This window comes from Panicum virgatum, chromosome 7N (genome assembly GCF_016808335.1).
Source record: "Panicum virgatum strain AP13 chromosome 7N, P.virgatum_v5, whole genome shotgun sequence".
Lineage (NCBI taxonomy): Eukaryota > Viridiplantae > Streptophyta > Magnoliopsida > Poales > Poaceae > Panicum > Panicum virgatum.
This window is the reverse complement of record NC_053151.1, coordinates 18,208,881-18,223,342: the sequence shown is the minus strand read 5'-3', so window position 1 is coordinate 18,223,342 and position 14,462 is coordinate 18,208,881. Positions and strand designations below refer to the sequence as shown.

The following is a 14,462-nucleotide window of genomic DNA, read 5'->3' as shown; positions in this document are numbered from 1 at the left end:
CCCTGAATCGCGATATGAGGGGAGACTAACTGGAAAGGGTACATTAGGAAAAAAAATCTTATGTCTGCACAGATGATTTCTCATTCAAGAAAGCGCATTATACGGTTCTTCAACAATCATCCTTGGTTGACCCATATATCGAGGAACACAAGAAAATTCTGCTCTCCAATTTCCCGGAAAAGTCTGAGGCATGGATTACACGTGAGCACATGAACACTTTCTGCAGCTGGTTGCGGAAGCATCTAATGCATAACATGGATATAAGTGAACAACTGTTCTTATTGGCCAGGGACCATCTTGGAATATCTTAACATACCAAGGGTACGAGATAAATGGAAACACATTTTATACGATAGCCCAAGATAAAAAGAGTACCAAACAAAACAGCGGTGTTCGTATGGATGCCACGGACAATAATAGAAAAAAATACACATATTACGGCTACATTGAAGAGATATGGGAGCTGGATTACGGTCCCAATTTCAAGGTGCCTCTATTTCGTTGCCAATGGGTTAAGCTATCTGGAGGAGGGGTAATAAAAGATGAGTATGAGATCACAATAGTTGATCTCAACAATCTTGGGTAAAGAGACGAGCCATTTGTCCTAGCCCAGGATGTCGCTCAGGTTTTCTACATTAAGGACATGTCCAGCAAGCCAAAGAAGTGGATAAACAAGCAAAAGATGAGCCTAAGCGACACATAGTTCTATCAGGAAAAAGAAACATCGTTGGAGTGGAGGACAAGACAGACTTGTCAGAAGAATATAATAATTTTGTTGTCATTCCACCTTTCGAAGTAAATGCTGATCCATGCATCCTGCTAGCCAATGATGATGTTCCATACTTGTGCCGTGATCATAATCAAGGGACATTTGTGAAGAGAAAGTCTGTTACCGCTAATACTTCATGTACTTGAATCATTTTATATTATTATATAAAAACTAATCGCAATTCGAATACTTTTATTATATATGTACTGTATAATTATACTTTATGTGTTATATATATTATTTTATATATTTTTCACTTAATTACCAGACTCAATTATAATTTTCATTCAATAATGTATTACTCAACTAATTTTATTTATTTCATGAAATTACATTCACATTAACACACTATACTCTCTCACTAACACACACAATCTCACTAACACAAACTATCTCTCAAACTCGCACACTACTCATTAATTTCATGAAATTGCTTAATTTTATCTAAAATTCACTTTTTAAACGTTAATATCTCATTAACACAAACTATCTCTCAGAGTTCTATTGACTATGACGATTTTGTTCTGCTGCCTTTAATCTTTTTTCTCCAAAAGGCTAGCCATAAATAGCTGTCCGATATATTACAGCTGTGTGCGGATGCAGTGACCCGAACTTCTCTGTTTTTTAAAAAAGAAAAAAAAACTATCATACTGTAGTTTGGTACTTTGAATATGTACACCCATATATACTTGTTCACTTTGACTTAATATTAGTACGTACCTAACCTAACACTACCGGATCCGAGTGCTTTGCCGAGTGCCAGAAACACTCGGTAAAGGCTGTTATGCACTCGGTAAAGACTTTACCGAGTGTAACACTCGACAAAAGTCACTCGGCAAAGATCACTCGGCAAATCCAATGACGGCGAAGACGATTTTGCCGAGTATTTTTGTTTGGGCACTCGGTAAAACTTTCACCGAGAGTCAAACCATACTCGGCAAAGTCTCCACAGGCGGTTACTCGGCAAAGAAGATCACAAACAGAAATTAATTCCTGTTGTGTTTATAAACATACTCCAATGTGTGTGAAACGTGGTCAGGAAATTTTGTAGTGAAGCACACATCGATGACTGCTAGCATCATATCCATATACTAGTTTTGTTAGTTTAATAGCTTGGTTATCTCCGGAGAAGCATGACATGACCTATAGAGTACTCCATCCATCCCATCGCATAGTTGTTGACATAATACTGGTATGGACCACACGTAAGGTCACATGGAGAAACTTCTGGAGATGTGCATAAAAACATAAATTTATGGAAGTCGAGTTGGCAAAATGTAGCAGTACGGAGTGCCCAAAACATGATAAAATATGGCACGGCACAATTGAATGTACGGAAGCTTGGCAGATGAAACAAGGATTAGTGGCTATCCACTTTCTTGTTTCTTGATGATTTTTTTAATTTGTTTTTATTGACAGCCAAAATTGACACCAACCGGTCTGACCGGTCGAGACACTGTGGCCTGTCTGGCAGGGACCGACCGGTCTGACCGGTCTAGGTAGAGTCCGAGTACAACTAGGGTTTTTCATAGATTTAGATCCGTAAACATGATTTCTTGCGGGATAAATCCACCCCACCCTATAAATATAAAGGGTAACGGCCGATTAGAGAATACAATCGAACAAAATCAATACAAACTCTACTTTTGATCCTCTTCTTCAAACCCTAGCTTTTCCAACCCCCTCTACTGTTCTTCGTCTCCGCGATATTTGAAGGTGTTCTAGGTGGCCTGCCGATCCTAGAACAACCCTACGTGCGCCTACCCTGACGGGGTCCCTCCCGGGTTTTGCGTTCGTCGGCCATCGCCGATTCTCACCAGCGACCGGTCTGACCTGTTCCTTAGACCGGTCTGACCGCTCCACGCAGAGAGAGCTGCATCGAGCTCTTTCTCGCGCCGCATGATCTAGTGCGTTCGTGTATTGACCGAGATTTGCGTCAACATACTTTTTGACGACTCCGCTGGGGAGAAAGATCTTGGTTAATAAAACCTATCTAATCTACTCCAAAGAATATGGGCTCCAACACAGAAATCGACAAGGAGAACATCATCCCTTTGACGTATGAGCATCTTTCGGAGGACGTTCGTCTGCTGCTGGAGGAGCGCAAGAAGAAGCGTGATGAAGAAGATCTACAAGCGGCGCTTGCGAGCTGTTGGCGCTCCTTAAGTACCCATTTTATCCCTTGTTTATCCTTGATAATGGCATGAATTTAATATCAAAATCACTAACCGTTCTAACCCCAGCCTAATTATTGGTCATTTTCACATTTGCACATATATTTTGGAGGAACTTCGTTTTTGCAAGTTTTTGGCCTATTTTGGAGCATGAAATGACGAGGCCCGTGATCGAGCGCTAACACGGAGAAAGACGAAGGCCAAAGCCCAAAGGAAGGACCAAAGCCCATGTTGATTCGAAGCCCATTCATGCACATCCATCCTCCAAGAGAGTCCAAAGGACCAAGCCCACAAAGATGAGATCAAGATATTTCGGAATTAAACAAAGGAAATGAAGATTTAAGGAAGGATTCCCTATCCTATCCTTTCCTCGAAGATATCTCCAAGATAACGATGTCCAAAGGGGTGCAATCATGAAGGACATAAACTCTAGAAGATGCGAGGAGTCTACACGCGAAAGATGAGACCGAGGCGGGGCCGAAAGAGGGTAGGCCGGCCGGCCTAGTCCGTTTCCGAGGCGGTTCGGCTTCCCCTTTCGACTGATGGCTTCCTCTGCTTATAAATAGCTCGCACCTTATTCAACTCGGGGGGATCAATCCACCCAGAACTCGACGAAAACCTAGGGCCAAGGCCGGAGGGAGACGACGGCCGCCTCAAGACTTCGAAGGTACCTAGGAGATGGCTTAGGCCACCCCTAGCCGCCATGGCCTCCCTGCGAGGTTGTGCCATGGTGGAGTTCGGTAGTCATCCCCAACATTCGTCGGGGTATGTACACACACGATGGTGATATCAATCCACTCTTTATTCTAGTTGTCTCAACTTTGGTCTACTTCAATGCATGCTTTCTTTCTCATATGTGATGCATCCATATGTTCATAGTAAGATTAGATCTATTCGTGGTGATTAGTCTATATCTTGCGGATACGTTGAGGTAGCGTGTTTTAGCTAGTTGGTTGATTACCCTGGTGTGGGGACAGCATGGCGGAGGGAAAAGCCCTAGCGACGACATGATGTGGAATAGGATCGATGGCGAGTACCATGGGAGTCGTTGCGCGGCCACCAAGAGGAGGAGCTTCGAGTAAGAGTACTTGATGGGTGTTTGGGGTAAAGCTTTGGGAAACCTTAGGCGTCGACACGCACCTCGCACCGGTAACCTTGGGAAAGTAGGCCGCTTGCGAGCCACCTTTCTGAGAGATGATTTCGTGTACCTTTAGTTGAGATGCAATCTATGTTTTGATCACCTTTTTGACTAGAACTGTACCTAAAGACGATAGGCCCTAGCTCCTTGGTTGTGTTATCTCATCTACGGTTGTGGGTGCGATGAACACTTATGCTTCATTCATATCTATCAAGTGTTCAGTTTATATGCAATCTTCGCTTCATGTTTAGGATAGGTTCGATAGGTTAGATGGTAAACCCTAGTCGGTTCGCTTCTGATCCATGGATTGATAAACCTTGGGGGAGTACTCTAAGGGAAAAGCTACCACAATCCGTGCGCTTGCGGTACGTAAATTGGGGCTCTAAGAAGCGTCAACACGAGCATCAAGGTCGATCGACGCGGCAATGTCACCAAGATCAAGGAGATCGACTTCGCTTCTACCTCCTCGGATGCATCTACTGAGGTAATACCTGCTGCAATAGCTCCACCTTCTGGTGTTACTATGGAACAAATTCAGAAATTGCTAGCTGAGCGTGATGTTTATTGGGTTAATTGGCTTATCTCTAAGGAAAGAGAATCGGCTGGTAAGAAACCAGAATCAGCCGATGAACCTCCATCTATTTCTGCTTCTGAATTTTATGTTCCTCAACCATCGGCAGCATCTCCTACGAGTCAACCTCAATATGGGATGCCGATGAATTATTTCAGTGGTCAAACTGTTACACCCACGTACACTGATCCTATTATGAGTATTCCTGGTTTGGCCAACATTAGCCGAACAAACAAGATTGTTCAGTACACACCACCAGAAATCTCCAGGAATTCAGTGCTACACACCGGTCCTATCTTCGACGAGATGTTTGACCGATATGTGCAGCGTCGGCAAAACCGGCAGAGACCGGTCAGACCGGTATCTCAGTCCGGTCAGACCGGTTACCCCCAACCGGTCCGACCGGCCGGTCCGATCGGTCCATCCGGTCAGTTTGTTCCAAACCAGCGTGAGGTATCTACATCCACACAGCCAAATTCTTCGAGTAATTTCGATAAAATGCTTACTGATTATAAGAATGATTTGGCTAATCTGCTTAGAGAAAGTTTTGGAGTGGATGTTAGAAGTAAAACCCGCACATACCAAAAGCCGTATCCTACTTCGTTTGATTCGGTTGCATACCCTGCTGGTTTTAGGTTGCCTGAGTTTGTTAAATTCAGTGGGGAAGATACTAGAAGTACTTTTGAGCATATTAGTCAGTATCTTGCCCAATTAGGAGAAGCTGGTTCAATAAACGAGTTGAAAGTGTGTTTATTTTCTTTGTCTCTAACTGGAACCGCTTTCTCATGGTTTTCATCTTTGGCACCTAATTCTATTGGCTCATGGGAACAATTAGAGCAGAAGTTCCATGAGTACTTTTTTTGTGGGCATGATGAGCTTAAATTGTCTCACTTGACATCGGTTAGACAATCGCGTGATGAATCTGTCAATGATTATATAAGACGATTCCGCGATACAAAAAACCGATGCTTTAGTGTGAATATTGCAGAAAAGGATTTAGCTGATTTGGCTTTTAATGGCTTGCGCTCTCATATTAAAGAAAGATTAGAGGACTATAATTTCTTTACTGTTACTCTGGTGCATCAAAGAGCTTTGGCTGTAGAAAGCCGAAGCAAAGAGTCCCAAGAATCTCATAGGCATTATCGTTCTAGTGTTCATGCTTTAGAATGCAATTCAAATTATTCAGACAATGAGTCTAATGATGTGTATGCTGCTGAGTTTGCTTGGCCATCTCAAGCTAAACCATTTACTTGTTCTGCTCTTAAGCCGATTCAGAAAAATCGGCAAGATGAACGGTTCACTTTTGATGTATCCAAGTGCGAGATGATATATGATGAGTTATATAGGATTCGATATGTCAATATGTCACATACTCTACCGCCGCCTAAAGAGTTGAAGCGGCGAGCATATTGCAAATTTCATAATACTTTTTCACATGCTACTAATGATTGCAATATGTTACGTAGACAAATTCAATCGGCCATTAATGAAGGACGATTGGTTACTCCTAATATGCAGGTTGATCAGAATCCTTTCCCAGTGCATGTGTTGGAATTGAATAATCCCAAAGTGCTAGTTCGGCCGAGTCAAGCCGAATCAACCAAGGGGAAGAATGTAGTTATTGGTGATGAAAGACCTGAAAAGAAGCTGACACAGAAGATCCCTCAAGGTGCAAAAATACTCGGGGGGCAAGACAAGAAGAAGAAGGCCGACAACAAGTCGACCGGTCTGACCGGCCACAGCGGCGGTCTGGCCGGTTCGACCGGTCATGGGACCGGTCTAACCGGTGCGCCCAGTAAATCTGGGAACTCCTCAAAAATCAAGACAAGGCCGAGTTTTAAGGAACTCTTGGCCAAATATGAGAAGGAAGGGAGTGCTCAGAGACAGAAGGGGCTACCAAGCGAAGTCAAGGATACGGGATCATCGTCAAGACATCAAGAGCAATTGAGTCAAGGTAATTATACTTCATCTAGTGGACCGATTGCTCCATGGTATTGCTGGTATCCTTACTTTTATACACCTATGGATTATAGTAGGATGCATATGCAATCATATTATATTCAATATCCTCCTATGTATCCAAATCATGCATTACTACAAAGACCGATTGTTGCTAGCAATAATCCGGTCAAGCAAGATGTTGATTGCAGCAATGAGAATGAGAAGAGCAAGGAGCAAGATTCAAAATATTTACAGCCGAGGTGGTGTCCCTCAGGCTTGTCTCATACTCAGAAGCAAAGGCTGCAACGTATGCGCAAGAAGGAGGCAATGGAACAACAAGTGGAGGCCGTGCCAAAGACGTCAGCGACAATGAAGAAGGTGTGGCAGCCCAAACAAGTTGTTTCAACATCGACTTGAGCAAAACATGGCCGATAATTGTTTATCGCCTTTAGTACAAAAAATGGCCGATGTAGTGTTAATCATCGTCCTTAGATAATTTTGGCTCAGAAGAATATTTTTTGGCAAGCAAGCTTTACCAAAAAAGAGGGGGCATATGTTGACAGCCAAAATTGGCACCAACCGGTCTGAACGAGCGGTCTGACCGGTCGAGGCACTGTGGCCTGTCTGGCAGGGACCGACCAGTCTGACCGGTAGGTCCGACCGGTCTGAACGGTCTAGGTAGAGTCCGAGTACAACTAGGGTTTTTCATAGATTTAGATCTGTAAACAGGATTTCTTGCGGGATAAGTCCATCCCACCCTATAAATATAAAGGATCACGGCCGATTAGAGAATACAATCGAACAAAATCAATACAAACTCTACTTTTTATCCTTTTCTCCAAACCCTAGCTTTTCCAACCCCCTCTGCTGTTCTTCCTTCGTCTCCGCGACGTTTGAAGGCGTTCTAGGTGGCCTGCCGATCCTAGAACAACCCTACGTGCGCCTACCCTGACGGGGTCCTTAGACCGGTCTGACCGCTCCACGCAGAGAGAGCTGCATCGAGCTCTTTCTCGCGCCGCACGATCTAGTGTGTTCATGTGTTGACCGAGATTTGCGTCAACAGTTTGCTAACCATAAGAAGTAAGTTTAAACAAAGTGGATCCTTGTTTATCCTGAAACTTGTATCAGACCTGAGGAACAAGGTTGTCAAGATCAGGTGTGGAATGATACGGCTAATATACATGCATACAATACATGTTGATTGAACTTTCTCATCATTTCCAGCTAATGTACCATGTAAATAGAAGTTCAAATAATTAGTAATATGTATTCTTGAAGGATTCGCTCACACTGGATCGAGTAAGGAACAAAATTGGCAATAAACCCAGCATCTTACTTCTTAAATAGCGTTCATGTCAGGGAGGAACATATTGGAAGAGGTGGTTATTTTACATGAGACATTACACGAAATGCATAAGAAAAAGCTTAATGGAGTTGTGCTAAAGCTATACTTCCAGAAGGCATATGACAAGATAAATTGGTCATTCCTACAACAAACGATTAGAATGAAAGGTTTCTCCCCTATTTGGCGTCAATGGAATGAAAATATTGTCATCAAAGGTAGTGTTGTTAACGATGAAATTGTCCATTAGCTAAGAAAGGGTTACGACAAGGAGATCCTCTTTTGCCATTCCTTTTTAACTTAGTAGCAAATATGCTTGCAATTCTTATTGCTAGGGAAAAAGAAAAAGGACAATTTCCATGGAGTTGTACCTCACTTAGTCAATGGGGATCTTTCGATCCTTCAATTTGCGGATGACAAAATTCTTTTTATGGAAGATGATTTAGAGGAGACAAAGAATTTGAAGTTAGTACTATGTGCTTTGAACAGTTATCGGGCCTCAAAATCAATTTCCACAAAAGCGAATTGTTCCTATATAGTGAGGCACAATCTTTTGTACAAGAGAATGCTGAGATTTCAGTTGTAAAGAGGTGACACTACCTTTTAGATATTTGGGGATTCCTATGCATCGCTGTAAGATCTCGAATAAGGATTGGTTTTTGGTTGAGGAAAGGTTTCAAAAGAAACTTGCTAGTTGGAAGGAAAACTTCTGTCAGTGGGAGGTAGGCTAGTGTTTATTGATTCTATCCTCTCTAGCCTACCTATGTGTATGTTTTCTTTATTCAAAGCTCCTAATGGTGTTCTTAAGAAGTTAGATTACTATAGATCCAGTTTTTTTGGCAATGTGACAAGCATAAAAAAAAGTACAGATTAGCTAGATGGAGTATTCTCAATAGACCTACAAGGAGGGTTCGGTATTTTGGATTTGGAGATTCAAAATAATTGTCTTTAAGCAAATGGCTTCTCAAGTTGTTTAGTGAGGATGGCCTATGGCAAGACTTACCTAAGACAAAATACTTATATAACAAGGCCATCACACAGTTAACTAAAAAACCTAGGGACTCAGTTTTGGTTAGGTCTTATGCAGGTTAAGGATCAATTCCTGTCCTTTGGTTCTGTCGGTATTTAGCCGCCAAGCCTACTCAGGGATATCCTTAGCAGTAGGATTTTAGGAAAGGGATCGACTAGCTCTGGAACCCGATGGTGCAAGGAACACAAAGATTTAGATAGGTTCGGACCGCGAGGTGCGTAATACCCTACATCCTGTGTGGTTGCTTGTATTCCTTAGATGTTGTATGAGGTTGTCTCTATTTTGAGGGGGTCCCTGCCCGCCCTTATATACTCTGGAGGGACAGGGTTACATGGAAAGCCCTAGCCGAGTACTGCTGGAATCCTAGTCCGACTAGATCGGGTAGTTTTCATGTACTACAACTAGTTCTACGCCTATTTGGGTAGTTATAATAGAAGTAAGGTACATCCATGAACTATTCCTTATTTTAGAACATTCTATGTCTATAACCAGTCCCGGTGCCCAGAGTTTGATAAGCCCCCGAGCTCTTCGTAGCCAAGTCCTATAGGCATCGAGTACTTGCGGAGACATCTTCGAGTACTTCTAGCAATCTGATCATCTGTCGAGTACTTCTGGGTCCTCCATTGAATATGTTGAGTAGTCTTCCAAATATTCCTGGTTGCTCCGAGGCTGTGAGGTGCTCAAGCCCTCGAAATTTTTTTATATATGGTGCACGAGGACTCGCGCTCCATCTGGAGTAGCCCTGGAGTCTTAGGTTGAATCGTAAAATCAGGCTGAGGGTCACTTCAGTCTTTTTCTTCTTTATTTTCCAAAAAAAATTGAAAAATAAATCTTTGATGCAACATATCCCGTAGCCCCCGAGTCTTAAATCTAAATCCCTGAACTCGTGGGGAGCCCCCAAGCCAAGATTTAGAATTAAAGATCTAAGACGTGGCATGTAATTTTATTTTATAATATAAGTAAAATCAGATCCAATATCTAAAAGACCACTTTTTCGGGAAGTAACCAAGAAAAATGGTATAAATAGATACCCCACACTGATTTGTACCCGAAGTGTTTTCAGAAATAAAATAGGGGATGTGTATCACTTTCCAGTTCATTCACGTGTCTGTTCACTGTTCACTGTGGTGGGAATCTGCCCTGTTGCACTCGTGACTACCGTGTTTGTAGTGTCACGGGTTGAATTCCAGTGATCCATATGCATCTATAAAAGATGAGCGAGAGCTCCGTCGAAGAACATTCAACCATGGAAGCCATGGCTCTAAACTGTTGTTACCAGTTAGAAAGCTCTCGCCCTCCTAATAGAAGTAGATACTTTCCGGTGAGTGGTGCTAGAAGAGTACTTGCGAGTAATAAGGATAGTCTGCATTGCCTAAATCCGCCTCCGTGCAACTCCCAACTTGTCCATTCTGCATGCCCCTGCAAATACACAGGTGGGAGGACTTTCAAGGTTCTCGGTAGATGGGTTGTGTCATACTCTTGGGATTTCCAGAATGGAAGTTCTCAAGAAATGGCATCTCCGGTAAACAGACTAAACCTTATTACAACGTATTCAGGGAGAAGGAGAAATTTCTTTTCAAGATGCAAGAAGAGGACTTGCGAGGCATGTACTGTAATCTTCCTCCTTGCAATGCAAGAAGAGGATTTTACAGCAGAGGTCTTTGACGTCTTGTTTTTCTTTGATTTTTGGAAGGTCTAACGGAGTGCCATTTTGGAATGGGAGCTCGTCGATCTGAGGATCAGAGATCCCAGCAAATCGATTATTGAGCCCTGACTTTCCAGACACACTGTCCGTCCTTCCGGGTTGCATATATGATCAGGTTTGGGACAGAGTCCTAATCGATTTTGGAGTTCTTAGCCGAGTTGGCTTCGGCTTCTTTGCTGTGCTGGATTAAACTATCCAGTTCATCCTCCGAGTCGTAGGAGTACTCAGATTCGGAATCAGTTAATCCACCGATTTTAGAATAAGTGTGTTTTGGGTGAGCGAGGAGTGGAATTCCCATCTCTACCCAGAGAGCATTCTTGTTCATCCAGTGCTGCCAAGATTGGATTGGAGTTAATCCGTCTGGCTCTTTGGTCTAGGGCTTGTTGAAGATCGACTTGCTGGATGCTTCAGGGGGTTCGGATGTTTCTTCCTGCTTTTTAAGCTTAGCTTCCTGCCAGAGGGCGTCAGCCATGTGATGTGGATGGCATATTGTCTCCATGAATAGGTCGACATCATCTGACCAGTCCTCGAGACCATCATATGGTTCAAGGTTGTTAAGGCTTTCCATGAACTCATCGAAATCTTGATCAAACAGAGGATCAGAGAAATCACTGGGTTTGGGAGTCCACTTGTGAACGGGTTTTGGCGAGGGAGCCTAGGGGGTCCCTGAGAGAGGCGGTCCCATCCGTTCAAGCCGGGGGTTTGCCTTCTCGGGTTTCCCACAAGATTTTCCCGTCTTGTCTTGTTTCTTGGGGCTCCTGTGCTGGAGAGTATTCTCAGCCATGTTGATGCAGCTGATGAGTGTAGAGTCAACTCAATCGATCCCAGAGAACATGTCACCCGTCCGATCACGTCATGGGTTCGAGGTTTCCGGGTTCTACTGTATTTTGGTTGGATCAAAAGCAGATTCTTTGAGCTTGATGCATCCTTCGATTGATCGTCCGTTGGCTAGAGTTCTGAGTTGACGATCTTAGAACGCTTGAGGAGTTTCATGGTGATGATACTTCTCTCACATCACATGACACTCAACATTCTCTCTCTTGTGCCATCTCAGCAAATTTAATGGTCATGACACTCGCACTGAGATTGACCTAAGGCAAATGAAGGATAACCCCTAGTCTAGACACCACGTCTACGCTATTGATTACTACTGCAGTCTAACGACGTCTGTCGACCTGTAGCAAACTACAACATTTCATATAAATACGGAGCGATGAAACCAGAGTGCTCAAGTCACTCAATAGCATGTCTTGCCCATGGTGCTCGCCATTGAGGATACTACACGTAGCATGTTTAGTGTAGGGCGCACTCATATTAAACTATTAAGAGAGGCCATGCATTGACTAAACCAAACTAAAATGAAATAAATGGATACAAGCACAGGATTACAGGTGACTGAGAGATGTCAAATAGTACAATATCGTGCCACAAATATTGTTTTGTTAAGAAAGCGTGTGACAAATTTTTGTTGTCGAAAGATGCCCCCATCTGAGGAGTTATTTCTTTGATGCCGCATTAATTTTGGAAACTCACGTAGTTAAAACTTGCTGAGTAAAGGGAGTAACGCTAGATTACTATGCAGTTTCTCTAACGTTTTAATTCAATGCCCACTAGCACATGGTTAGATGCAGACATGATCTCTATAAATACCACGGCGGGGAATTGCGGTGCTTGACAAAACCAATCTGGAGAGAAGGAGAGGGAACACGGAACAACGTGAAAGATGGCAACAAATACTGTTTGTCAAGTTGTCCCTTCTCCCGCTGAAGATGCCGCGGCTCTCTTGAAGGCTTTCCAAGGTTATTGTTCCTGACTCTATTGTGAGCTGTTCAAATATTAGCTTCAGATTTCATTTATGCAAAAAAGCGTCGAAACAAAAATCACTGTCTAGAATGTTTCGAACATCTTTAAGGAACATTACCAATGAGTCAATGATGACCTTTGCCACCTATTTTGTGGTCCAGGATGGGGCACGGACGAACAGGCAGTTATAGCCATCTTAGCTCGGCGTGACGCGACTCAGAGGAAACAGATTATTTTGACCTATGAACAGATGTACAACGAAAGCCTACTGCAACGCCTGCAGTCAGAGCTCTCTGGAGATTTTGAGGTGCCACAAATTACACGATTGCAGTTTTATTGATGAGCTTTTGTTCAGATTAGTTTGCATATTTTTCCTGATGAGCATTTGTCAGTTCATCTGACAAGTAGTGCTATTGGTTACTGTCCAGAGAGCAATGTGCCAGTGGATACTGGACCCTGATGAGAGGCAGGCTGTGACGGCGAACGCTGCGATGAAATGCATCCAGGAGGAGTACCCAGTCATCATCGAGATCGCTTGCGCTATCTCTTCTGAGGAGTTTATAGCAGTGAAGAAGGCCTACCATGTTCTGTACAAGTGCTCCCTGGAAGAAGATGTCGCTGCTTGCTCCACGGGAAATCTTCGCAGTGTATGTAGAGCTGTTGTTCATTATTTTCTCATGCTCGTCATCCTGGTTTAGATTTACAGGCTAATCTTTCCTCGTCTCCTTCAGCTTTTGCTTGCCCTAGTGAGCACCTACAGGTACGATGGCAAAGATGTAAACATGGGGTTAGCAAAATCAGAGGCGAAGATTGTTCATGAGGTTTTGCGAAATGGCGCAATTGATAATGAGGAGCTCATCAGGATCGTGGGTACTAGGAGCAAAGCACAGCTCAAAGCCACATTCAGCTGCTTTAAAGATGAGCACAACAGCAGCATCACCAAGGTCCGGCCACAAAAATACCTCGTCTTTAAATTTAAAGATCTCATGCTTTGTATGAAATCGATCTGGTGATCAAACCATTTCGTTGGTATCGCCAGGCACTACTACATGCAACCGATCCGACATGCTACTTGCGCGCTCTGCGAACCACAGTGAGGTGCATTGCAGATGCAAACAAATATTTTGCCAAGGTGAGGTGTCAACGATAACGAAACAAAAACCAAATAAACAGTTACTCTTGAACTGATCTGGTGGGTATACCGTACGTCCCGTTGCCATCTGCAAGCAGGTTCTGAGGAACGCTACACGTGAAGCAGGGACTGATGAGGATACCCTAACCCGTGTGGTCGTAATGCACGCCGAGAAAGACTTGAAGGGCATCAGCAGCGCGTTCCAGAAGAGGACCTCGGTTACCTTAGAGCAAGTCATTGCCAAGGAAACCTCGGGTGACTACAGGAGCTTCCTCATGGCTCTCCTTGGAAGCTAAACAAGGATAGCACACAATTAATAATACAGGATAGAGATAATATTGCCGTGTTGATATATGTATGAACTAAATAAAGAATAAGGCTACTCTCCTCCACCCAAGTGGCAAAACTCATATGAATTGAGCCATTTCGTAGGATTCTGATAAGTTTCAATCTTTTATTTCAAAGGGTTACACAACAAAGTTTGCAATGGTCCAAGGACTTTGTCTCAATTCGATGTAAAAACTTAAATTTAATGAGGTCCCTTATAAAATAAAGGAGAACTTCTGACAATAGCAAACCCAACAAACTTTTTTCATCAATTATTTAATCCAAATGGAACCACCAGAAGGTTTTTGTTGTCACCTGAAAAGATATTTCAGTGTAATGGTACAAACTACATGCCAACGCGTATATATATTGTCACCTGAACAGATATTTCATTTGTTTTCACAAATTTGGCTTCCTAAATAAGGCCAAAATGTCCGCATTTCTTTTCTTGCATTTAAAGGCTTTAAGAACCTTGCGAAGAATAAAATGCATAGCGCATTAGCATGTCTAGCAATATATGCATCTGCCAT

The 14,462-nt window shown here is 43.0% G+C and overlaps 1 protein-coding gene and 1 long non-coding RNA gene across 2 annotated transcripts; one reads left to right on the top strand and one right to left on the bottom strand.

Moving 5' to 3' along the window:
- Positions 1-10,225: 10,225 nt before the first annotated feature.
- Positions 10,226-14,088, top strand: LOC120681369 (annexin-like protein RJ4). The gene is made up of 6 exons (XM_039962866.1): positions 10,226-12,469; positions 12,635-12,780; positions 12,902-13,120; positions 13,205-13,417; positions 13,513-13,605; positions 13,704-14,088. Exons 1-6 carry the CDS (start codon positions 12,394-12,396, stop codon positions 13,899-13,901), a joined length of 945 nt encoding a protein of 314 aa, XP_039818800.1. The 5' UTR covers positions 10,226-12,393; the 3' UTR covers positions 13,902-14,088.
- LOC120681371 lies at positions 12,727-13,208 on the bottom strand. The gene is made up of 2 exons (XR_005677847.1): positions 13,055-13,208; positions 12,727-12,959 (listed from the first exon to the last, which is right to left on the bottom strand). It is a non-coding gene; the product is annotated as an uncharacterized LOC120681371 (long non-coding RNA).
- Positions 14,089-14,462: the final 374 nt, after the last annotated feature.

Coding starts and splice junctions, on each gene's coding strand:
- LOC120681369 (XM_039962866.1), top strand. CDS start 12,394: ATGGCAACAAATACTGTTTGTCAAGTTGTCCCTTCTCCCGCTGAAGAT. Junction 13,121..13,204: donor CCACGGGAAATCTTCGCAGT/GTATGTAGAGCT, acceptor CGTCTCCTTCAG/CTTTTGCTTGCCCTAGTGAG. Junction 13,418..13,512: donor ACAACAGCAGCATCACCAAG/GTCCGGCCACAA, acceptor TGGTATCGCCAG/GCACTACTACATGCAACCGA.